Source organism: Drosophila miranda, chromosome 5 (genome assembly GCF_003369915.1).
Source record: "Drosophila miranda strain MSH22 chromosome 5, D.miranda_PacBio2.1, whole genome shotgun sequence".
In the NCBI taxonomy this organism is placed as follows: domain Eukaryota; kingdom Metazoa; phylum Arthropoda; class Insecta; order Diptera; family Drosophilidae; genus Drosophila; species Drosophila miranda.
This window is the reverse complement of record NC_046678.1, coordinates 514,045-538,854: the sequence shown is the minus strand read 5'-3', so window position 1 is coordinate 538,854 and position 24,810 is coordinate 514,045. Positions and strand designations below refer to the sequence as shown.

The 24,810-nt window shown below is 38.8% G+C and overlaps 1 protein-coding gene across 3 annotated transcripts in view; it reads left to right on the top strand.

Annotated features, from left to right (window-relative positions):
- The first annotated feature begins 1,457 nt into the window (after positions 1 to 1,457).
- The window catches only part of LOC117189233 (dynein regulatory complex subunit 3), a 61,978-nt gene continuing 38,625 nt past the window's right edge, over positions 1,458 to 24,810 (top strand). Inside the window, exons 1-2 of one of the 3 annotated variants that reach the window (XM_033394366.1) lie at positions 1,458 to 1,794; positions 20,593 to 20,876. In XM_033394366.1, the coding sequence (XP_033250257.1) occupies positions 1,584 to 1,794; positions 20,593 to 20,876 (495 nt within the window). In that variant the 5' untranslated portion in view covers positions 1,458 to 1,583. The remainder of the gene's footprint in view (positions 1,795 to 20,592; positions 20,877 to 24,810) is intronic. The other 2 variants (XM_033394365.1, XM_033394364.1) reach the window with 2 other exon arrangements.

Below are 24,810 nucleotides of genomic sequence, written 5' to 3'. Positions count from 1 at the left end.
ATTAAAGGCGGCCCATATCATAAGCGATCCCATATCATATGAATGACGCGGGTCTCAAATATTTATGATGGACATTTGAACTGTGTAAATTCAATTTTTTTTCATCACTAAAAATAACATTTTTAATCTCGAAGTCCCAAAAAGGCCATGCACACATCTTTATGGTTCTTAGCTAAGCGAGGTTATGTGAGGTTAAATTTTGGTTCAAAATTTGGCTCACACGCCTGGGCGATTGGTAATCCGAGCTCTACCTTAATTTTTTTTTTTTTTTTTGTACCCGATACTTAAAATGAGTATATTAGATTTGTGGTAAAAATGGATGTGTGTAACGTCCAGAAGGAATCGTTTCCGACCACATAAAGTATATATATTCTTGATCAGCATCAATAGCCGAGTCGATTGAGCCCTGTCTGTCTGTCCGTCCCTATTAGCGCCTAGTGCTCAAAGACTATAAGAGCTAGAGCAACGACATTTTTTTTATCCGGACTTCTGTGATATGTCACTGCTACAAGTATATTTCAAAACTTTGCCCCGCCCACTTCCGACCCCACAAAGGGCGAAAATCTGTGGCATCCACATCTGCGCATAGTTTATGGATGGCGCAAGGGTTATGGCCGGTGGAGGTTATGTAACCGGGCAGGTGCACTTTCCAATGATTTCCAAAGGCGAAAAAACTCGGCCCACACCAATATCAGCTCACGAAGAGAACTCCTGTCAAGGGGGGGAGTTTGGTGTAATGGCAGAACTTTAGAGGAGCTGGGAGCTCCTACGAGTTCCTGGCAGAGATGTGGGACGCACGGACGCACAAGCAATTGGTGGCGAGGCGTGACAATTAGGCACTTTACGCCAGGGTAGTTGCCTTGCCAGTTTCCCCGGCGCATGGTTATTAATTTCGCCCGATTTTTGAGAAGCGCACTCCGCACGGGATCTCCGAAGTTTTTTTTCGAATTTATTTGGTTTCTTTCCTTTTTGGTTTCTTGCACGTGGTCGATTTTAAATATATATTTGTTACCGAGGCGGAGACAATCACCGGCTGCACCGACTCGAATTTTCAATTGAATAGTTAATTAGTAGTAATAGTTAATTAATAAATATTGCAACCTTAGGTATCGGACCTCAATCATATGTAAACGCTGAAATTCAGCGCGCATAAAAAGTTCATAAAGGCATTAACATAAACAGGAGCACGTAATTTTAGCTATTGGCGATAATTAAGAATGGCTGAAAGTTATAAAGTTCTGGTTTAATCTTACTGCCACGTTTCGATGTGGAGGAAAATAGCGATGAGTGGAAAATAATATTTCGATTTTGGAGCTGATCTCCGACTATTGCCTGACAATTTCCTCGTCGGGTAAAGTAAACACTGAAATATAATCTGCAGCATACTACTCTCATCGGTTTCTCATCAACAATTGTTCCCCGATTTATACATTTTCACCAAAATGATATATGCCCACACTAAATAGAAAAATAGTAGCCTTAAACTAAAAACTCATCGTAGAAGCGATAATTTACAAAATAATTCGGTAAACGTACGCTTCACAACAAACTTCTTTTTGTGCTAATCTGATTGTGTATCTAATATGGAAAATGATTATATTAAACAAGGAGACGATAGTAACAAGCCTCTCCTTGAGGAAGTTATTTATCCCGATATTGAACCTGGTATTATTAATCGAATAATGATTGAGAACTCCTTTTTGCAAGATGCATATCGTGGTGAAGAGCGACGCCTACATAAAATGGAACCCGTTGTATTAGATCAAATTACATCAATTCGCTTGGAGTTTAAAAGTAAGTTTATAAAAAGACATGCAAAAGACATACAAATCCAATTAGCTCTTCTGGAGTACACTTGTACCTATAAAGTGGAGTATAAATATTAATTAATATGACATTTGAACTTAAAAGCAGGAAATATATATGCGAATCGCAGCATATAAATAAAATTACTTTATTGGGGACAGTGAAAAGTTTTATTAAGACCACAGATACTCAGCGTACAGTGGGAGCAACCGTTATTATTGCTAGTGGGCAATAGCGGGAAGCGTAGGAAAAATACACTCGGAATCGGTACCTGTATCTAAACCCTATAATACAAAGGTAGAATAAGTTGTTAAAATTTATTATTGCTATTTTTACGTACTTCCCTACCTATTCTTTGGATGTTGACATGCAATGACTGCATCTTTCAAGTGGCGATGCAGTTACTGCACCGTCAAGTGGCCCGTGTGACACCAGCAGAAGGCTGATACGCGCGGATCCCAGGCAAAACGCAGCCCTCCTCCCGCCCAATCGACCGAGGGGCGTTGCCACATGACGCGCAGCGCGTAGTCGAACCGAGCACAAACATGCAGGAAAGACTAATAATCGAGGAAAACTAGCAATACACTTACTAAGAAACTAAGCATGCATTCAAAACATAAAAACACAAATACCACTACAATTACTAATTACTAGAAGGTCTGTGAGGATTAGTAACTTAATAAGGGAATTATCATCCGAGCATAAGACCCTAAACGGTGCATACAAGGAATTATTCTGCATGAAGGTGGAATGAAAGTGGAAAGGAACAACGTTATAAACTTTCTAGTTAGTCCAATAGGAATCGTGAAGTTTATGCGGCCCAACAGTTCAGGGCTGTCTATGTCACCCCTGATCACGTTGTGCACAAAAATCACACCAAGCATTTTTCTACGGTTAACTAAGCTTAAATTGGACGTTGACATGCAATGACTGCATCTTTCAAGAGTCGATGCAGTTACTGCACCGTCAAGTGGCCCGTGTGACACCAGCAGAAGGCTGTTACGCGCGGTTCCCAGACAAAACGCAGCCCTCCTCCCGCCCAACCGACCGAGGGGCGCTGCCGCATGACGCGCGGTGCGTAGCCGAACCAAACGCGAACATGCAAGAAAGATAGCTATTAGACTAACAATCGAGGAAAATTAGTACTAAACTTACTAAGAAACTAAGCGTGCAATCAAAATACAACTACCACTACAGTTACTAATTAATAGAAAGGTGTGTAAGGATTAATAATTTAATAAGAGGAAGAGAATTAGTGTTGGATATAATATGGTAGAGGGAATTATAATCCGAGCATAAGACCCTAAACGGTTCATGCAAGGAATAATTCGATCTACAAAGTGGAAGAGGAACAACGGTATAAAATTTCTAGTCAGTCTAATGAAGTTTATGCGGCTCAACAGATCAGGGCTGTCTATGTCACCCCTGATCAAGTTGTGCATAAATATCGCACCAAGCATTTTTCTACGGTTAACTAAGGATGGGAGGTTTACTAATAGTAGTCTACTAGAGTAAGATGGGAGTCTTACACCCGCATCCCAGTTAAGGCCCCGCAGAGCAAAGAGTAAAAAGTTTTTCTGTACTGATTCTATACGGTCCTGGTGTACTTTGTACTGAGGGCACCATACACAGGAGCCGTATTCTAAGATCGGACGAACAAGCGAGGTATAGAGAGTCTTTGTTATATAGGGGTCGTCAAATTCCTTTGACCACCTCTTTATAAACCCAAGCACGCCCATGGCCTTATTTACCATGGTAGAAATGTGTTCGGAAAACTTTAACTTGGGGTCTAACATAACACCCAGATCATCCACCAGGGTAATTCTCTCAAGAGAACCACCAAATAGGGTGTAGGGAGCCAACAAAGGGCTAGAACGATGAAATGTCATAACTTTGCATTTCGAGGCATTAAGGTGTAACAAGTTTGCACAACACCATGACTGAAAGTTATTGAGATCGGATTGCAAGCTAGAATGAAATGAAATGTCCTTGTACTGGACACAGAGTTTAACATCATCCGCATACATAAGTACTCGAGAGTATGTTAATACTGAAGGCAAGTCATTAATAAAGAGTGTGAAGAGTAAGGGGCCTAGATGGCTGCCTTGTGGTACTCCCGAAGAAACCTTTACTGGTGAAGAGAGGGAGTTTTTGAAGAGGGCTCTTTGAGACATAGAACAAAGATAGCTAGAAATCCATCTCAGGAGGTTGGGCGGAAACCCTAAAAGGTCAAGTTTATGCGCTAAAAGGGAATGGTTTACAGAGTCGAATGCTTTACTAAAGTCGGTGAAAATAACATCCGTCTGTAAGTTACATTGAAAGCCTTTAATAATGAAAGAGGTAAACTCTAACAAGTTCGTGGTGGTTGATCGCCGCCTTATCCATGCTGAGTTGGAGATATAAGTGACTTGCAGAGATGTTGCAAGTGCGGAGTTAAAACCTTCTCAAACATTTTAGGAATAGCGGATAACTTTGCTATACCTCTATAATTTTTTGCATCAGACTTGCTACCTTTTTTATGGAGAGGAATTATAAACGATTCCTTCCAGATCGGGGGGAAACAAGAAGAATCAATGGACAGGGTGAATAGTTTAAGCAAAGGTCCACACAGAGCCTCGGCGCAGTACCTGAGTACACAACCTGGAACCCCGTCTGGACCCGGTGAAAACACCGGCTTAACTAGTCGAAGATCATGAAGTAGGGAACATTCATTTAACAAGGTACTGAAAATGCCGTTCGACCTCGGTAAACCGTATGGGTACGGATGACCAGAGTAGCTTTCCTCAGAATAGGTGGTTTGGAAGAATTGGGCAAAAAGATCGGCAATTGCCTGATCATTATTTGCCGACGTATTACAAAATGATAGCGAGGATGGGTGTGCGGACGTTCTACGCTTACTGTTTACGAAGCTGTAAAACTGTTTAGGGTCCTGAGAAAAACGTATCCTGCATCGAGATAGGTAGTTCTTATAGCATTGAGCATTAAGAACTGAAAAGTTTGACCGAGCTATTTCATAGCGAGAGTGAGAAGTAGGAGATCCAACTTCCTGAAATTTTTTATAAAGTCTTGATTTTAAGTTTTTTAGGCTGGATAACTCTTTGGTAAAACCAGGGGGTTTTCCAGATCTAATCGGACAAGAAATGTGCCAAGAGCATTGTAAAAAATGTTTGTGCTTTTTATGACATCAGTGAACAAGTACAAAGCGGACCAATAAAAATCCCTAATTAGATTATTAAGCTTCGTAAACTCGGCTTTACGAAAGCAACGACCACGTTCAGGTGGCCTACTCGACCGATCCAATACAGTTGGTCTTATATCTAGCGACACTTCGAAAGTAGGATGGTAGGCGTCTTCAGGTATAGTGAGCGGAAGGGCTCGGGATAACAGCACTAAGGTCGGATCCGATACAAAGCACAGATCAAGCAATCGACCCAAGGAATTTTTCACATGGTTGACTTGAGACAGGGATAGGTCAAGCAAGCCGTCAACAAAGTCATGTCGTGACATGGGCACTAGGATACTAGACTCGTTTACCGAAGACCAAACAGTTCCTGGCAAGTTGAAGTCACCAAGAACTATCATACGATCTTTATCAGATAGCGAGGAAGAAACAGCGGTTAAAGCGGACAAGTGCTGCTCATAAATTGAAATATCCGAAGAAGGTGGGATATACCAGCAGGTAATGAATATTGCGAAAGCGGGAAGAATCAGTTTTACACACAGGAATTCCATTTCCTGTTAAACTTGGACTGTGAAGTGTTCCGACGTGAAGTAAGAGTCCACTGCAATTAGAACCCCCCCTGCACGTCGAGACGAACGGTCCTTTCTAAAAGTTGTGTACCGACCTGCCAAAACCTCGGAACTAAGAATGTCCGGCTTTAACCAGGTTTCAGTAAACACAATAACGTGGGAAGCAAATGCAACACTATCCCGGAAAAGAATGCTGAGCTTACTACGCAAGCCTCTTACATTCTGATAGGTTACTAAAAGAGAAGTTCGTTTTTTGGAAAGGTGGAAGCAAGACGGGAAGTTGAGGAAGAGGAAGTTGAGGTTGAGGGTGGCACACTAGAAAGATTTGGAAGGGATATGGGGGGCCTATTCTTCTTCTTAGCCTTAAACTCCTTCACCACCAAATGCTCCGGCCAAAATTTGGCGGAGCAAATGGTGTCAAATTGAGTTGGGGAGATGCTTATCTTTAACGAGGCTATCTCCCTGGCATAAGAGAAGTTAAATTTCTCCACCTTTAAGCCCACGGCTTTTATTTTGCTTTGAATATTTGGAAAATATTCCATTTTATTATTTATTTATTTACTATTATTTGCAAAACAAATTGGTATCAGACCAATGTGCCAGACAACGCTCAAAGCGGAATTGGTAAAAAAAGAGAGCAGAGTGGAGAGCGGTTATAGCGAGAGCTACTAAGCAGAGAGCGCTATTGCTCAGAAAGTTTAAAGAGGGAGAGAGAAAGAACAGTTATTGAAGTTGAGGTGATAGCGAGAGAGTGATAAAACAACAAAAGCTACCAGACGAGAGCGGACTGCAATGCAATGTAATGCGTACTCACTCACTGCAACAACACAAACACAAGCACAAGCACAAGCCGACGCCGAAAAATAAAAAAGTAAATAACGTTTTAACACAAATCAAAAGGCATGCACTCGCGTAATAGAATAGGTTTCCAGATTGTTGTCTGGTTAGGAAGTATAATTAGAATTTAGTTAGGAAAACACCGGCTGTTTATTCAAAACAAAAGGAAACGAGGGGGATCGTTGTGAGTTGCTGCGGACACCGCAACTCTACATTTATACCCGATACTTTGTCAGTATGGCTCTTCTCCGGCAGACGCCGCTAATATTAAACGACACGACAAAGAGTGCGTGCGAGAGAGACAGAAAATCAGTCTGAGCGTGACGTCGGGCGCTGCGTAGCCACTGCAAATTGATATCTTGCTTTTGGCTACAAAAATGATCCGATCTGATCAAGATTCAGCAATCTGATAGATATAGTCATTATCTATGATTCTGCGTTTTTAGTTTTCTCGAATGTGCAATATTGTGGATGCAACAGATTTTCGTCCTTTGTGGGGGCGGAAGGGGGTGAGGCGAAATTCTGAGATATACGTTTTATAGTGAGATCTAACAGAAGTGCGGATACCAAATTTGGTTACTCTAGCCTTAATAGTCTCTGAGATTTGTGGATGCCCCAGATTTTCGTCTTTGCGGGGGCGGAAGGGGGTGTGGCGAAATTTTGACACAAACGGTCAAGGTCCGATATCACAGGAGTGTGGATACCAAATTTGGTTGCTCTAGCTCTTATAGGTTCTGAGATCCTTGAACTCACATTTTGCAATTGGCAAAACCGACCATGAAACATGTGTGTTAGAGAGAGACAGAGCGAGAAAGAACGAAATTGTTTTCTTGATTCTGGCTATAATAATTATACGATCTGGTTCTGGATTTTACACTCTAGAACATATAGTCATTCTCTACGATTCTGCGTTTTTGGTTTTATCGTGTCTTTAAAAATGGGGATGCCACAGATTTTCGTCCTTTGTGGGGGCGGGGCAAAGTTTTGAAATATTTTTGTAGCAGTGACATATCACAGAAGTCTGGATCCAAAACATCGTTCCTCTAGCTCTTATAGTCTTTGAGCACTATGCGCTGAAGGGGACGGACAGACGGACGGACGGACGGACAGACAGACGGACAGACGGACAGACAGACAGGGCTCAATCGACTCGGCTATTGATGCTGATCAAGAATATATATACTTTATGGGGTCGGAAACGATTCCTTCTGGACGTTACACACATCCACTTTTACCACAAATCTAATATACCCCAATACTCATTTTGAGTATCGGGTATAAAAATGCGGAGCGCAAAACAAAAACACGTCTGATCACTACGAAAGAGAACGGATTTTTTTTACTCGTGCATCACGCTCTAAGAACTCTGCACAGAAGGCAACTTATCCATAACTTGAGTCTCGGTCCCATTTGCGATCACACGCGCTCCCAGGTCCATATCTCGTCTCCCCGAGCTGCTCTCAGAGCAGAGCTCATCAGCCCTTTTCTGCTGTTTCGCAGCAATGGTTTGACTGGCAATTTAACCTTGTTTGTTCCGAAAACTTTAATGCGCCACTATGCTCATAAACTACGTTCATTTGACTAATGCGAACGAAACGACTAATGAAGCGTAATCAATTGAGCAATCGTATTGAAACGCTGCTCGATACAAATCATCCCTTGATTTCTTCCCGCTTGTCAAATATTATCTTGTTCTTAAAATCTACGTTGAGCTCGAATATTGCTGACTGCCACCCGAGTCATTTTACCATATTATATCCACCACTTCCTTTTATTATAATACTAATACTCAACAATTTTATTTATTTTTTTTGGTTAGAAAACGTTTGACAGCCCTGCAAAGACCTAGTTCATACAAAAAATTTAAATCGCGATGTTCCGCGGTCGTGTTTCCCATTTTAAATATAGCCTTTAGCCATCCTGGGACTGAATTTTATGATTTGGCCAAATTTCAGCTCAAGTGTTGTAGAACTTATCAAGTTTACATATGAGCTATCATTTATATGTATGTAACATGCGCGCAAAAGTTTATTGATATTAAATCGCGGTAGTCTGGTATGTAGGAGAATAATAAGTGTTACGGCTTAAGCACGGCTGATTTATACTGCCGATGCTTAAGTTATTTCTTCTTTTGCTGTTCCTCTTCTTTTCTGAGGTGTTCTGTACCTACTCAGGAAATCCACATGCTTCAGCCGTTCTCCTGCTCTGTGCTGCATGTAAGAATCGTAGTCCTGCGGGTACAGGACCCAATGGGCTATCTCCCGCGGAACGTCCTTTTTACTTAGAGTTTGCTTAAAAGCAGCTCAATCCGTTACAAGCTTAAAGTTTGTTCCAAGTATGTACTGACTGAATTTTTTGCACGCGAGGAAAATTGCCTTGGCTTCTTGTATATAGATATACTGTCGTGCTTCAGATTTCGGGGTGTTTTTACTCGGATGCAATTACCACTATAACAACACCGCTGCATACCCGTCCTTCGGCGCATCAATGTGTATCACGATTGTTGGATTCCTGTATTAGATCGGCTCTTTCATCAATGATTCCTTCAATGTAGCAAAATGCGCAGATTCAATGGTTTGGCGATTAGCATATACATATTCTGATACATTTACGGAAAAACCCAACTTATCCTAAAAACGACAGCACGGCCTTTATGTTTCTTGTCATCGGGAACTTGCTGATGTTGGTTGGTTTTGCTTTTCGGCAATTCTACCTTGATTTCACCTCCTCCAACTTGATAACCTACCTCCTCCACTTCATCTTTAGCCCATATTCAGCTGCAGCATCAAAAACCATCTTCAGCTTTCCCAGGCATTTTTATAGTGAAATTGACCATTAAACCATCTTTATTGATAAAAACGTGGGGGAACGATGTGAGTTGCTGCTGCTGCAGCTCTACATTTATACCCGATACTTAGTCAGTATGGCTCTCCTCCGGCACACGCCGCTAATATTAAATGGCACGACAAAGAGTACGTGCGAGAGAGACAGAAAATCAGTCTGAGTGTGTCGTCGGTTGATTTATTCCTTTTGGCTATAATAATTATCCGATCTGATCCAGATTTAGCAATCTGATAGATATGGTCATTTTTAAGATTTTAAGATTGTTTTCTCGTTTCCTTTGTGGGGGCGAAATTTTGAAATACACGCTTTATAGTGAGATCTAACAGGAGTATGGATACCAAATTTGGTTACTCTAGCCTTAATAGTCTCTGAGATTTGTGGATGCCCCAGATTTTCGTCCTTTGCGGGGGCGGAAGGGTGTGTGCCGAAATTTTGAAACTAACTTGCCAAGGTCCGATATCACAGGAGTGTGGATACCAAATTTGGTTGCTCTAGCTTTTATAGTCTCTGAGATCTAGAGAGAGATGTTAGATGATGTTAGAGAGATGAGATGATGTTAGAGAAAGACAGAGCGAGAGAAAATGAAATTGTTTTAGTTTTTATTATTTTTTATCAAGTGTTTTTCTACTTTCTCTCTAAATTTCGTTGCTCTACTAATACTTTTAATGTTGAAAGGTAACTCGTTCCATTCCCGAATAGCATTTTTTTAAAATTATTTTCCTGACTTGGCAAGTTTGTACCTTATGCTTACAAGATTCAACGTTCCATTCGATGAAGCAAAGGTAAATTTATCATATAATTCATATATCATATAATTATATAATTTATCATATAAGTAGTTCTGCTGTCTGGTATAGATTATTCGATGTAGAAAAAGAATTGTTCTGTACCCGATCGATGTCCTTAAATCCATATTTGTCTTGCTAAGATTGAGATATGATCGACTAGTCTTTTATTATATATGTATCGGGCAATGTTGTTATTTAACATTTTCACAATTTCCAAATATCTCAAACCATGGATCGCTTTTGTTTGGCACAGGCAGTATCAGTTTGAATTTGATCTAAACCAGTTGCTTTTTGACTCTCTCGTACCTATTTTCTTGATTTATTTTAAATTTTTATTTGGTTAGCTAAAAAAAAGGCAGACAAATTCAATATGCATTTTTTAATTTAAAAAAAAAATATATATATATAGTTAAATATGCGACACTTCAATTTAAGTTTTAAAAAAGGTTTTATTCTTTCACTTAAACTTAGCGTACATTGGTTAGTTATTTCCCCGACGATGACTGAGGTCTGATGTCTTGAACGGAATTAACTTTGGTTGAATTCTCCGACGGTGTCGCGATTGACGTTTGTCTTGAACAGAACTGAGCTGGCTTCTTAGATGTAGACTATTTATATTATGATGCTCGGTTTGGGATTCGGATTTGGATTCGGAGGCGTTGGCTTCGACTTCGGCTTCGGAGATGAAGTACGTGACTCGATCGATATGTGGGAAAGGCGGCTTTTGATGAAAGGCTTCCGCTGCGTATGAGCGGTGTTGCATTACTTGGGGGTGGCTGAGAATAGGGCCTCTGATTGGTCAGCTAGGATGGTGTGATTCTTGAGAATCGATTAGTAATTGATCTCTGAAGAGTGGCGTGATTCTGGTGCGGCTGGATTCTAGTGCGGCATCTATTGTTTTATGTTCAACTTCCAGTTTAGGGTGTTTGCTTACATTGCCTGCAATCGGCTACGCGTGGTCCATTTCGAGCGTGAGATTGTTTATGAGGGTTCGAAGCTGAGGGTGTCGTATTGTTTATAGTATTGTGGGTGCAGGGTAATAGACATAGACAAGGGTATGCGGAGCATGGACTATAGATATGTCACTCCCCCATTGTTAGATTTAAGCCTGTCCTCAGGCGATTATCCTTGGATATAGTTCAGGTGCGTCTAAAACTGTGCCTGCTGGGGATTCCTCGTCTTCGTCTAAGGGTGTTTCTATGTGCGGGTCGGTTTTAGGCTTATTGCTTTTACTTAGATTAAACAATTTGTAGCTTAATCCTATTATGATTATGACAAATAGTAGTATTAAGCTTACATGTAATACATTATTTAATCGCGTATTTTCTATTACGATTTCTTTGGTTTGCAAATAAGACAATGGTTTAATTTTTGTTACGTTATTGTTGATGTAGATGCTTTGTGCAAATTCTGGTATGGAGTTGGATATTAAGAATTCATTTAACTGTATACTGCAATTATGTATTTTTATTAATGCGTTACCTTCTACTTTTATTTCTTGGTTTAGGCAATCTTGGTTTAATATGGTTTTTGGTAATTTCCAAGTTAACAATATATTGGGTTCTATGAAACTTATTTGAAAGTTTTGGTGTGCTTTGGTGTATGGACATTTTGTTTCTACTTGTTTGACTATTCCTGAAATACATTCGTCATTTATTTTTCGTTTTGATTCTTTTTCATATACCTCGTTTTCTAGAACGTAATAATTGTTTTGCGTTAGGTCAGTGAGGATGTTATTATCTTCATCTGGATAAGGGACAATTTTAAGTATAGGAATATTTCTGATCTCTCGTGGGATGTTGGAAATTATTAGTATTTCGTTAGTGTCTGTTTTCAACCAGGTAGATGTTTTGATATTTAATAATTTCTCTGAATCGATGTGTTTCAGGTAATCCTGCCTCAATAATTTTGGATTAAAGATCCCTAATCTTGTTAGCTGCATGCCTAATTCAATATCCTCTATGTACTCTGTAAAATGTTGAAGGTTAAATATTAATATCTCTAGTTGCTTATTTCTATCATTATCCTTGTTTAATTTATGACAACTTCTATGCCAGAATTTACTGCTTGAATTACTAAGTTTAATTCGTTAGCTTGAACACTGTGGCTAGCCAGATTGTTTATTTTACCTTCTAGTTCGACTTTATCATCTTGATCTAATGTTCCAAATAGATATTTATATACTGTGCCTACTGCATTTATAAGGCCTCTTTTGTTTCTTTTGGCTATTTTGATGCCGTTGCATTCACGTTGCAATTTCTCGATTAAATATTGAACTTGGATTACGTTATTAAATTGGGTTGCCTGTTCTAGTAAACTCTGATATGTTTCATCTGTTCTTGTTATATTAATTGTTAGATAATGGTATTCATAATTAATGGGTATGTTAATGGTATTTGTTTTGAATATGAGATATCCATTCCTTGAGTTGATGGGATCTATCTCTATATTCTGTCCGGAAGACTGTAGGACGGTGAACATTAGTAAGATTATAATCTTAATCATGTTGTAGCTCCGGATTCCCAGTACTATCTTCGGGTACTCTGCAATTATCGTATTTACTTTTATTAGATTTTTTCTTTCTTTTGAATTTCGTTTTATAGTGGGTGATTTTCCTCCCTCTATTTTTCTCTTCAAAGTGCTTTTCGTCTACCTGCCTAATTTCCCCTGTTCTTTTGAACGGGTTGGTTGTTTTTGTTTTAACTAGGGGTGCATTCTTGTAGCGTGTGTCTACTTCAAAGTCGATTCTATCGTTATTCAAATGATTGATCTTCCTAACTTTATTCAGTTGGGTGTTATAATCTGGTAGTCCGGCGTACAGGAAGATATCAGCTGGGGATCTTTTTGTAGTATTATGAACCGTTTTATGGTTATAAGTGTATAGAATTAACTCGAATTTTGTGAGCTTCTTTTCTATGTTATCCTCACTTGAAATGATTCTTAATTTTTCATTGATCGTTTTATGTAGTCGTTCTACATCAGAAACTCCGTTTTTACTGGTAGTGATTTCGATTTTCACATTTTCCGCATTCAACCATGCTTGCAATGCTGCGCACATAAAGGCTGAACCTTTGTCGGCTTTAATTCCCTGTGGCTTGCCCATTTCGTTAAAGACTTTTATGATGGCTCTCTTGGGTTCTAACCAGTCACGACTCTTAACTTCTACAAGGGTAGCGAATTTAGAACATACATCAATGCATGATAGGAATTGTTGATTGCCTACCAAATAGAAATCCATGACATACTTTTCTCTGATATTTTGTATTTCAGGGGTGATTTCGAAGGTTAGATTGGTGTTACGATGCTCTGTTTTCGCAACGTTGCACGTAGGACATTCATTGATAATATTTTGGATTAACTTTTGATAATCGGGGTAGTAGAATTTTCCTTTAAACCAATTAGTGGTCTTTTCGATACCTGGGTGAAGTAGCTCTTTATGATTCTTCAATATTTGTTCTTTGAATTCGGAGTAGTTCGGAATATTTATGAGTTTGGTACTGGATTTAATCAGTTTAGTGAAGTGATTTGGACTGATTATCTCCAGGAATGCCCTTTGGAACAGTGGGAAGTCTACTTCGTTATGGAAATATAGTGCACTCTTTTTGGTACACATATTCCTTTATTATATCTTTTGCTAATGATTCTGTCATTTCGGTATATGTGATTTTTATCAGTATCTTGTGGAAATAGTGGGATGTTTCTACCTTATCCTCATTACCTTTAATCAGTTCTATTTGCCTATTATAGTAATTGATTGGTCTCTCTGTAAGTGGAATATAATTTGTATTATCTTCTTGCGCGCTATGGACCGTTGCACAATCACTATTAATGGTTTCCCCGAGTAGGTTTTCGTTAATCTTTACTCTTGATAGCGCATCGGCTACATGGTTCTCCTTTCCGGGTAAATATTTTATTTTGAAGTCAAATTCATTTAATTTGATCTTCCATCGTTGTAGCTTCATATTTGGTTCCTTGAGGTTATTCAACCAAATCAAGGGTTTTTGATCACTTAATATCTCAAACGTTCTACCAAACAGGTATGATCTGAAATACTTAGTTGCCCAAACTATAGCTAGTAATTCCTTTTCTATTGCTGAATAATTGATTTCGTGTTCGTTTAAGGTTCTACTTGCATAGCAGATTGGTTTGTGGTCTTGCGACAACACTTCTCCTAATGCAATGTTACTTGCATCGGTTGTTACCGTGAACATTTTGTTGAAATCTGGGAATGCGAGGATGGGGTCTGAGGTGATAAGTACTTTCAATTTTTCGAAGGCCTCGACGTATTTTTCCTCTGTTGGGTCTATGACTGCTCGTTTCTTTAATTTGAGTGTCATAGGTTTCGCTATATTAGCTAAGTTGGGAATGAATTTCCTATAGAATCCACATAAACCTATGAATGATTTTATTTTTGTGGTTGTATTGGGTATTGGGAAGTTTATTATGGCAGATATTTTCTTTGGATTAGGAACTATGCCGTTAGTTGTTACTACATGGCCTAGGAATTCCGTTTCTTTCTTCAGGAATTCACACTTATCCATTTGTAGCTTTAAGTTGGCGTCTCTCAACTTTCCAAATACTCTCCTTAGTGACAACAGGTGTTCTTCCAATGAAGTGGAAAATATAATGATGTCGTCTAAGTATACGAGGCAATCTTTGAAGATTAACTCTTCTAGCAGATTGTTCATACATCTTTGGAATGTAGCGGGGGCAGTGGTTAGTCCAAAGGGCATACGAGTGAACTCGTAATGACCATGCTTCGTGGAGAAAGCTGTTTTTGGGATTGAGCTAGGTTCAATAGGAATTTGATGGAATCCCTTAGCTAAATCGATTGTTGTGAAATATTGGCACCTACCTAGCTTATCTAGTATTTCGTCCATTCTGGATGTAGGAAATTTATCCTTTATTGTCACCTCGTTTAGACTTCTATAATCTACTACCATACGATATTTCTGCTTTCCTGAAGCATCTATTTTCTTTGGTATCATAGCGATGGGTGCACAATAGGGAGAGTTCGACTTACGAATGATTCCCTGTCTAATCATATCTTTGATTTGTTGAGTCACTTCTTGATCGTGTATTTGAGCATATTTATATGGTCGACGATATACAGGATCTTCGTGATGGGTTTTAATTTCGTGCTTTATAGTACTAGTGAAGGTCAAAATGTCACCTTCTTTATACTGCACGTCCTTAAATTCATAGAGAACTTTCTTTAGTTTCTCCTTTTCTTCGTCATTTAAATGTTCCAACCTTAGCTGGTTGCATTCCCTTAATTCATTCTCTAATGCGGAAGCGAAGTATTGCTCTCCTTCAGGAGATGGGTCAAGGCACTTAGGTGTAGTTATATCTTCCTTTGAAGATGGCTTAACACCTTTGTGTGCGGTCTTGCCGACGGCAATTGCTTATCCACTTTGGATGATTGGGTATGACCTTTCTCCTAAAGTTACCGTTTCATTTCGGTAATCGATGACGGCTTTGCTGGCCATCAAATATTCTCTGCCTAAGAGTATGTCATAATTTTCAGAAAAATTATGAATATAAAATTTTTGTTTTGTCGGACAGTTTTTGGTTGCATTACGTGTAATGCTCTGAGTCAGACGGACGAGTCCATTGATGGTATGGACGGTGAGGTTGTCGCTATCGACTTTGGAATCTGTATAGTTTTCTTTTATTATATTTATTGACGATCCCGAGTCCGCGATACCTCTTAGTTTTTTATTATTTACGATTATTTCTATATATGGTCTTCCTCGATTTCTTCCGAGGCACTCTGCTGAAAATTTACATCCATTTTCATTTGTCCGCTTTGGCTTTCCCTAGATCGTTTGACTGGCTGATTTGGTGCACTGCTACCTGCCTGAGTCTGATTGATTTGATAGTTTGTGGGATTCTGTACTCTGCCCTGGTTTAAGGAATTTCTAAATTCGTTAAATAATCCTTTATTATTTACGGCATTATTTCCTGAATTATTTCGATTCGATCCATGAATGTTTCTGGAAGTACTTGGGTTTTGATTGTTATAATCGTTACTACTATAGCGAGGGTAATAAGTTCCAACATTCCTACGATTGTTATTTCCGTTTCTTGAGTGTTCGTGATTCTTGTTATCAGTTACGAAATTTTCGTAGATTCCTAGCTCTTGAGCTGATTTTTCTAGATTAGCATTAGTAGAAATGTCTTTCTTTGCTAAAATGATGAACAGTTTATTGGGTAGAGCATCTTCTATGGTATGTCTGGTGGCATTTGCCAGAGCGTTTTTAAAGATTATCTTATTTTCTGGGCTAGTCTCCAGATTTAGTTTACTTACTATAACATTTGACTTAATTTCTAGTTCCTCTACGAACTTACGAATATTCCCATTGAATTTGGTGTCGTGTAATTGTTGTAGCAGCGTTTCGTATGGAGTGTGGTTGTTGAATTTGCTGATTAGGGCTGCTTTGTGATAAAAGTTGTGCTCGTCCGCACAGTTGACCCTCAGTGGCTCCGTACATGATGCTTTGTTGCCAGATGTCTTCTGTTGGGTACAATTCGGAGATGTACTCAATCCTGCTTATGAACGAGCTTAGGCGTTCTTGGCATCCGTCGTATGGTGGAATTTGCCTGATTGACTTCAAGGCTTGGTTCAGGTGTATTTCTGTTAGCGGCATGTTGATTTCTTTTTATTTATTTATTTTTTTCTAATATTAATTGAGTTTCAATCGTGTGTAGATTCTTTGGCGGATCTCTTTAGTATTAGCGTTACTTTTTCTCTGATCACTGTAGGTTATTACGCACTGTAACTGTCACTACGCCAATTGATCGTCTTAAAAAAGGGATTCACTTTTAACTGAGATCCTACCAACTGCGCCAGTTAAATATGCGACACTTCAATTTAAGTTTTAAAAAAGGTTTTATTCTTTCACTTAAACTTAGCGTACATTGGTTAGTTATTTCCCCGACGATGACTGAGGTCTGATGTCTTGAACGGAATTAACTTTGGTTGAATTCTCCGACGGTGTCGCGATTGACGTTTGTCTTGAACAGAACTGAGCTGGCTTCTTAGATGTAGACTATTTATATTATGATGCTCGGTTTGGGATTCGGATTTGGATTCGGAGGCGTTGGCTTCGATTTCGGCTTCGGAGATGGAGTACGTGACTCGATCGATATGTGGGAAAGGCGGCTTTTGATGAAAGGCTTCCGCTGCGTATGAGCGGTGTTGCATTACTTGGGGGTGGCTGAGAATAGGGCCTCTGATTGGTCAGCTAGGATGGTGTGATTCTTGAGAATCGATTAGTAATTGATCTCTGAAGAGTGGCGTGATTCTGGTGCGGCTGGATTCTAGTGCGGCATCTATTGTTTTATGTTCAACTTCCAGCTTAGGGTGTTTGTTTACATTGCCTGCAATCGGCTACGCGTGGTCCATTTCGAGCGTGAGATTGTTTATGAGGGTTCGAAGCTGAGGGTGTCGTATTGTTTATAGTATTGTGGGTGCAGGGTAATAGACATAGACAAGGGTATGCGGAGCATGGACTATAGATATGTCACTATATATATATTTAGAAAATGGCTATATCAGCCATATATATTTTTTATGGAAGAACGGGTCCGAGCTACAAGTTTTAAGGAACATTAATTCTATTAATAAATTTTGGAGCTGCTCTGATACTCCTGAAGCTTCTGCAGCCTACGGGCCATTGAACCTACCAAGTTTTGCTGCAAGGATTCCACACAGATCCTCCATTAGATTTAAGTCCGGACTCATTGCCGGCCACTTTATCAATGGTATCTTGTGGGTCTCAAAACAGCCTTTTGTAGCAACATGATTTGGCGCATTATCCTGTCCACTGATCACCATAAAAATGCTCAGCAAATGGAATTAGCTCACTATATACCAATTCTATATATGCTTGAGCATTCATCCGGTCGGATATAAAACAGATTGGAGCACTTTAGCACTAAAGGCAGCCCATATCATAAGCGATCCCATATCATAAGAATGACGCGGGTCTCAAATATTTATGATGGACATTTGAGCCGTCTAAATTCAATTTTTTTTCATCACTAAAAATTACATTTTTAATCTCGAAGTCCCAAAAAGGCCATGCACACATCTTTATGGCTCTTAGCTAAGCGAGGTTTGCCAACTTTGATTTGATATGTGAGGTTAAATTTTGGTTCAAAATTTGGCTCACACGCCTGGGCGATTGGTAATCCGAGCTCTACCTTAATTTTTTTTTTTTTTTTTGTTGTTGTTCACGATTCTCAAAATGAGTATATTAGATTTGTGGTAAAAGTGGATGTGTGTAACGTCCACAAGGAATCGTTTCCGACCGCAAAAAGTATATATATTTATGATCAGCATCAATAGCCGAGTCGATTGAGCCCTGTCTGTCTGTCCGTCCCTATAAGCGCCTAGTGCTCAAAGACTATAAGAGCTAGAGCAACGACATTTTTTTTATCCGGACTTCTGTGTTATGTCACTGCTACAAGTATATTTCAAAACTTTGCCACCCCCCACTTCCGCCCCCACAAAAGGCGAAAATCTGTGGCATCCACAAATTCAAAGATACAAGAAAACTGAAAACGTTGAATCGTAGAGGATGACCATATCTTCTAGAGTGTAAAATCCAGAACCAGATCGTATAATTATTATAGCCAGAATTAAGAAAACAATTTCATTCTTTCTCGCTCTGTCTCTCTCTAACACACATGTTTCATGGTCGGTTTTGCCAATTGCAAAATGTGAGTTCAAGGATCTCAGAACCTATAAGAGCTAGAGCAACCAAATTTGGTATCCACACTCCTGTGATATCGGACCTTGACCGTTTTGTGTCAAAACTTCGCCACACCCCCTTCCGCCCCCGCAAAGGACGAAAATCTGGGGCATCCACAAATCTCAGAGACTATTAACGCCAGACGTCACGTTCTGACTGATTTTCTATCTCTCTCGCACGCACTCTTTGTCGTGTCGTTTAATATTAGCCGGAGGCCGTCTGGCGGAGGAGAGCCATACTGACTAAGTATCGGGTATAAATGTAGAGTTGGAGTGTCCGCAGCAACTCACAACGTTCCCCCTCGTTTTTTAATTGGACGTTGACATGCAATGACTGCATCTTGCAAGAGGCGATGCAATTACTGCACCGTCAAGTGGGCCGTGTGACACCAGCAGAAGGCTGTTACGCGAGCATGCAGGAAAGATAGCTGTTAGACTTATATTCGAGTAAGATTAGCACGAAAGTTTCTAAGAGAACTAGACATGCATTCAAAATAAACATAAAAATAAAAATACCACTACAATTACTAATTACTAGATAGGTGTGTAAGGATTAGTAATTTAATAAGAGGAAGAGAATTAGTGCTGGATATGATATGGTAGAGAGAATTATTATCATTATGCATCCGGTTCATGCAAGGAATAATTCGATCTACAAAGTGGAAGGAACAACGGTATAAAATTGCTAGTAGTCTAATAGGAAAATATGCGGAGCGCAAAACAAAAATGCGTCTGATATATGAATGAGAACGAACGACGATGTTGTGGCTCATTAAGTCTTCAGCTGCAAACTGCTGCAAGTGCCGTTTTGTCAATTTTATTATGGTTGATACTGGGCCAAGTCGACGATTTTTGCGGTAACCGTCTGGATCTATTAAAAATTTTGAAATATTATATCGATGTCGATTCATTAGCGAAGCTATTCGACCAGTTTTCATGCCGACTAAAATCATTCTCTTGATACTTCCCTGTTCTTCCTCAAAAAATTCTGTACCATGTGCAATTTGTAACTAAAAATGCATTTCTTTTTTTAGATTCTTATTGGCTGGATGCAATAATGAGTGCTAAGGTACTAAATTAATCCGCTTGTCACTTTTACATGCTAACCCTGCGGCTCTCATAACATGAAAAAACATGATTGCACATATATTTGTTTTCCACGTAGAGCGCGTCATTTAAAGTAACTGAGAACAACAATAAGAGATAAAAACTGAATAGTCAAACCAAACAAGCAGCTATTGCTTTTTAAGAAAAATTGAAAATAATTTTTGCACATATAGTCATTTTACTAAGGTACATAGTTATAACTCGAGAGCACGATTAGTCAGTTGGCGAGAATATATATATAAGTACATTTGCGGATAACAATGTGATACAATCAGCAGTAACAGCAAACAACAAATTGTATTATTATTTTATAATCAAGTACAAATACAAATGAAATAAATAAAAAAATACAATCAGCAGTTTAAATAACAAACAATAATAAAAGGATATACTTTACTGCTGAACCACTGGCAAAAATATATATATAAATTTATATACTTATTATAGCTAATATTGAACTGCGTAAACTAACAATTGGAATCCTTCGTCTGTTCTTTCTGCCTAATTTATTCGGCGGCCAAAATGAGCCATTTGCTGCCATTGTTCACCGTAACACACACGCACAAATTGACCATACTGCTGTTATTACCGTCAACCCTTTCACAGTCAAAAACAATTAACACATTCAAAAACACCGTTACCCGAGATTTGTATGTATGGTATTTAAAAGAATATTTGAACTAAACCTATTTTATTTTACAGATATATTACGCATAGATCATTTGTGGATCATTCCAAATCTTACCAAGCTCAGTTTAAACTGTAATAAAATTGAAGTGATTGAAAATATGGAAATGCTGCCTGCTCTAACGGAGTTAAACCTAAGTTTTAACTATATTGAAAAAATAGAAAACCTTGAAAAACTTGTTAATCTTGAAGTTTTATCGCTATTTAATAACCGGATCGAAAAAATTGAGAATATGGATGCGCTTGAAAAACTTGTTATTTTAAGCCTTGGATGTAATTTAATTAATTCAGTTGCAGGCGTAAGTAACTTATTATAAGTGCGATTTTTATACCCGATACTCAAAATGGGTATGAGGGTCTATTGGGTTTGTGGTAAAAGTGGATGTGTGTTGGGATGGGATGTTGGATTTATGTTATACCCAGAAGGAAGCGTTTCCGACCCCATAAAATACATATATTCTGTCTATCCGTCTGGTTTGACTCCAAGTCTCAGAGACTATAAGAGATAGAGCAAATTTTGTATCCAGACTTCTGTGATATTACACTGAATCAGGTTTCTTTTACAATTTTGCCACGCCTACCTTCGCCCCCACAAAGGACGAAAATCAGTGGCATCCACAATTTCAAAGATACGAGAAAAGCATAAAAACGCAGAATCATGTAGAATGACCATATCTACCAGATTGCCGAATGCAGGATCAGATCGGGTTATTATTATAGCCGCAATGAACAAATTAATTTGCAGTGGCTACTCAACGCCTTCCACGCGCTAACTCATTCCCTCTCTTTCACACACTCTTCCTGGTGCAGTGCAGGGCGCACCACTTTGGCGGAGATAAGCCATACTGACTGAGTATCGGCTACAAATGTAGAGTTGGGGCCCAGTTGCAACTCACAAATTTCTGCTCGTTTTCAATATTTCTAGCTACCGAGCAACTGCAGTGTGATCTAATTGAAGACAGTAGCAATCCGCTATATTCTTTATTCCTTCTTATATTATCTAACTCAATAACCGTCAACTACACTTGCAAATCGCCATACTATGAAACATAGTACCTTTAGGACACGGACAAAGCAGATAATCCATCTCTAATCATGTTTATACCCAGGTTTTCACTTTCACAAAATTTTTCCGAGCCATGAAATCAAATAAATGTTCACATTCCGGAAGATTTCTACGTTTTCAGAACAAAAGAATTTTCCACGACGAAATGAAAAGTAAACCGCTTTTTATACAACAAACCGAATCTTAATTGAAAATTTAAAAAAAAATAGATGACCTATTGATACATTTACAAATGTTGTTTTACACCATTATCAGGGCAATTTAGCTTGTGCCTTCTTTATAAATAATATTTTCTTAACCCAACCTCAAATTTTGGGTCGGAAATAATTGGTCAGGGCAACGACACTTTTCGGATTCATACAAACAGCTGACGCAGTCCGATTTTGTTATCGTTGGCAAGAAATACATTTTTGCGCATAACAGCACAAATTTGCTTTTAACAGCGCAGACTGTGCTTATAAGAGCATACACACTAGTGTTGTGCTGCTCATGAGTGAGTGAACAAAAAAGAGTTGTTCACTTAAGTGAGCAACTGAACATGTTCCTTCCAAGCTGTTCTTTTTTTTCACTTGTTCTTTTTTGCTCACTTGTTCTTTGTTGTTCACTTGTTCATATTTGCTCACTTGTTCTCTACTCACTTTCTGCGCAATTTTGCTCCTCAAAAGGGCATTTTGCGTTCTGGCAGTTGTTGCTCATATTTGCTTTTACTTCACACTTTTTGTATTACCGGCTAAACTGTTTATTGAAAATTCAGTATGTCGCTAATTCGAAGTATATTCGATACTTCGAAAGTATAGTGAAATTTGGAATCATTGCAATTTTTATTTTTTTTAGTTTTAAATTTGTTTGATTAAAATTGAAATGCACCGTATTTTATTTGTGTCAAAATCTGTGGTGCTTAGTGATCTGTGCGTGAACAGTGAGCAAGTGAGCAACTGAGCAATCTAAGTGAGCAAGTGAGCAATATGAGTGAGTTGACTCACTTACTAAAAAAGAACAAGTGAACATGTTCCCCAAAATGAGCAATGTGTACCCAACACTAATACACACCTACATATGTAGGTGTTTCTTATAAGATGTCTTGATCTTTAATTACGCACTTTCTGCCGTCGTTTTTCTTCAAAACAAGTAATTGTAAAAAGCCATTTTTATTACGTTGTATATTATCTAAGCAACTGACATCAAATTTGTAATCAGCGAGCCCAAAGGCCCCCGAATGACAAGTTTCAAATAAATCCGATCAATTTTTCAAATGAGCTTCCACATGTTTCGACCATAGTGGTTTTGAGTTTAGGAAAAAACCTGACGTGATGTAGCAAATCTGACCTTGGATTTGTGTTCAGGGCCTGGTGTGGTCAGCCGCGCATGACACTTTTTTTTGTTGGGCTGTGTAGTTGTTACCCTTCTTCTTTTTGGACTCAGTGAAAATGGTGAGTTTTTTAAAGTGAGACTTCATCGCGAGAAACTTATTTTTGATCAAGTCGGTTCCAGCCATTTCACCTTGCTAAATTAAGTTATTAATCGAAGTTATTAACTGAACGAATACTTTTATGAAACAAGCTGTAAAGAAAAATCTTTAAACATGTAGTACACGGTACTACGCCGTCTAGAAGCTCAACAATATTATGTGCATATGTGTCTATATAATATAATATTTTTTAATCAATAAAGAAATTTCGGGGAAAATACCTAATATATTTTCGTAAAGTAAAGTAAAAGTTATAAAACAGCCCAAGCATTAGGTGGTTTGGAAAACAGGATCATTTTTTTAAATTGAGTATTGATAACAATGAATGCACCTAATACAAGATACATCAACAAGAATCATACGTTTCATTGTTTACATTTCCCACCTGAAAGATGTAATATGCGAATATAAGTTTAATAAATTTTGGCACACTGAAACAATTTTCAGTCCGATCATTTTGAAAATTCGACTTTTTAAAGCTGTGAAGCTTTTTTTATTAGATGCGTATACATACTTTATCCAAAGCTTATAAAATTCTTTGACTTTGCCACCTCTTTTCGGCTTATGTCCCACTGTGCGACGTGGAGGAGGGATTCTGATTGCAGTAATTCAAACCTCAAGTCAACACATTTCACCGTCGAGGCTCAACCAAAACTGGAATCCTTGTATGCAAAACAGGTTCTTCCAGTTATTTCTATCTTCATTACTTGTTCGCATGTTCCACCGTGCTTGGAGATCTCAATACAAGAGCACCTGCCCGCTTTTAAGGCTGTTTCTTCCTCGCTATCAGATAAAGATCATATGATAATTCTTGGTGACATCTACTTGCCAGGAACTGTTCAATCTTCCGTAAACGAGTCTAATAACCTAGGACCCATGTCACGACATGACTTTTTTGACGGCTTGCTTAGCCTGTCTCAAGTCAACCGTGTGAAAAATTCCTTGGATCGATTGCTTGATCTGTGCTTTGTACCGGATCCGATCACTATACCTGAAGACGCCTACCATCCTACTGTCGAAGTGTCACTAGATGTAGGACCAAGTGTATTGGATCGGAGGAGCAGGCTATCTCAATGTGTCCGATAAAGCCGAGCTTGCGAAACTTAAAAACCGCATTAGGGATTTTGATTGGTCCGCCTTGTATATGTGCACTGATGTTAGAAAAAGGCACAAGCAATTTTTGCACTTGACACATTTGTTCACTCACATCATTTTTGGGTCCCCCTTTCTTGTCCGATTAGATCTTGGAAACCGCCCTAGTTTACCAAAGAGTCATCCAAACCAAAGAGTCTAACAAACTTAAAATCATGACTTCATAAAAAATTTCACGAAGTTGTTTCTACTGCGTTTCTCTCTCGTAACAGTTTGCTCAATCTTTTCATTTCTTAATGCTCAATGCTATAAGAACTATCTATACCGATGCAGGATACGTTTTTCACAGGATACACACCTATCCTCGCTATCATTTCTCAATACGTCGGCAAATAATGATCAAACAATCGCCGATCTTTCATCCAATTTTTCGAAACCACCTATTCTCAGGAAAGCTATTCTGGTCAGCCGTACCCCTACGATTTACCGTGGTCAAACGGTATTTTCAGTGCCTTGCTTAATAAAAGCTTGTTGCTTCATGATATTCGACTAGTTAAGTCATTGTTTTCCCCAGGTCTGTTCTGTGTGGACCCATTCTTAAATTATT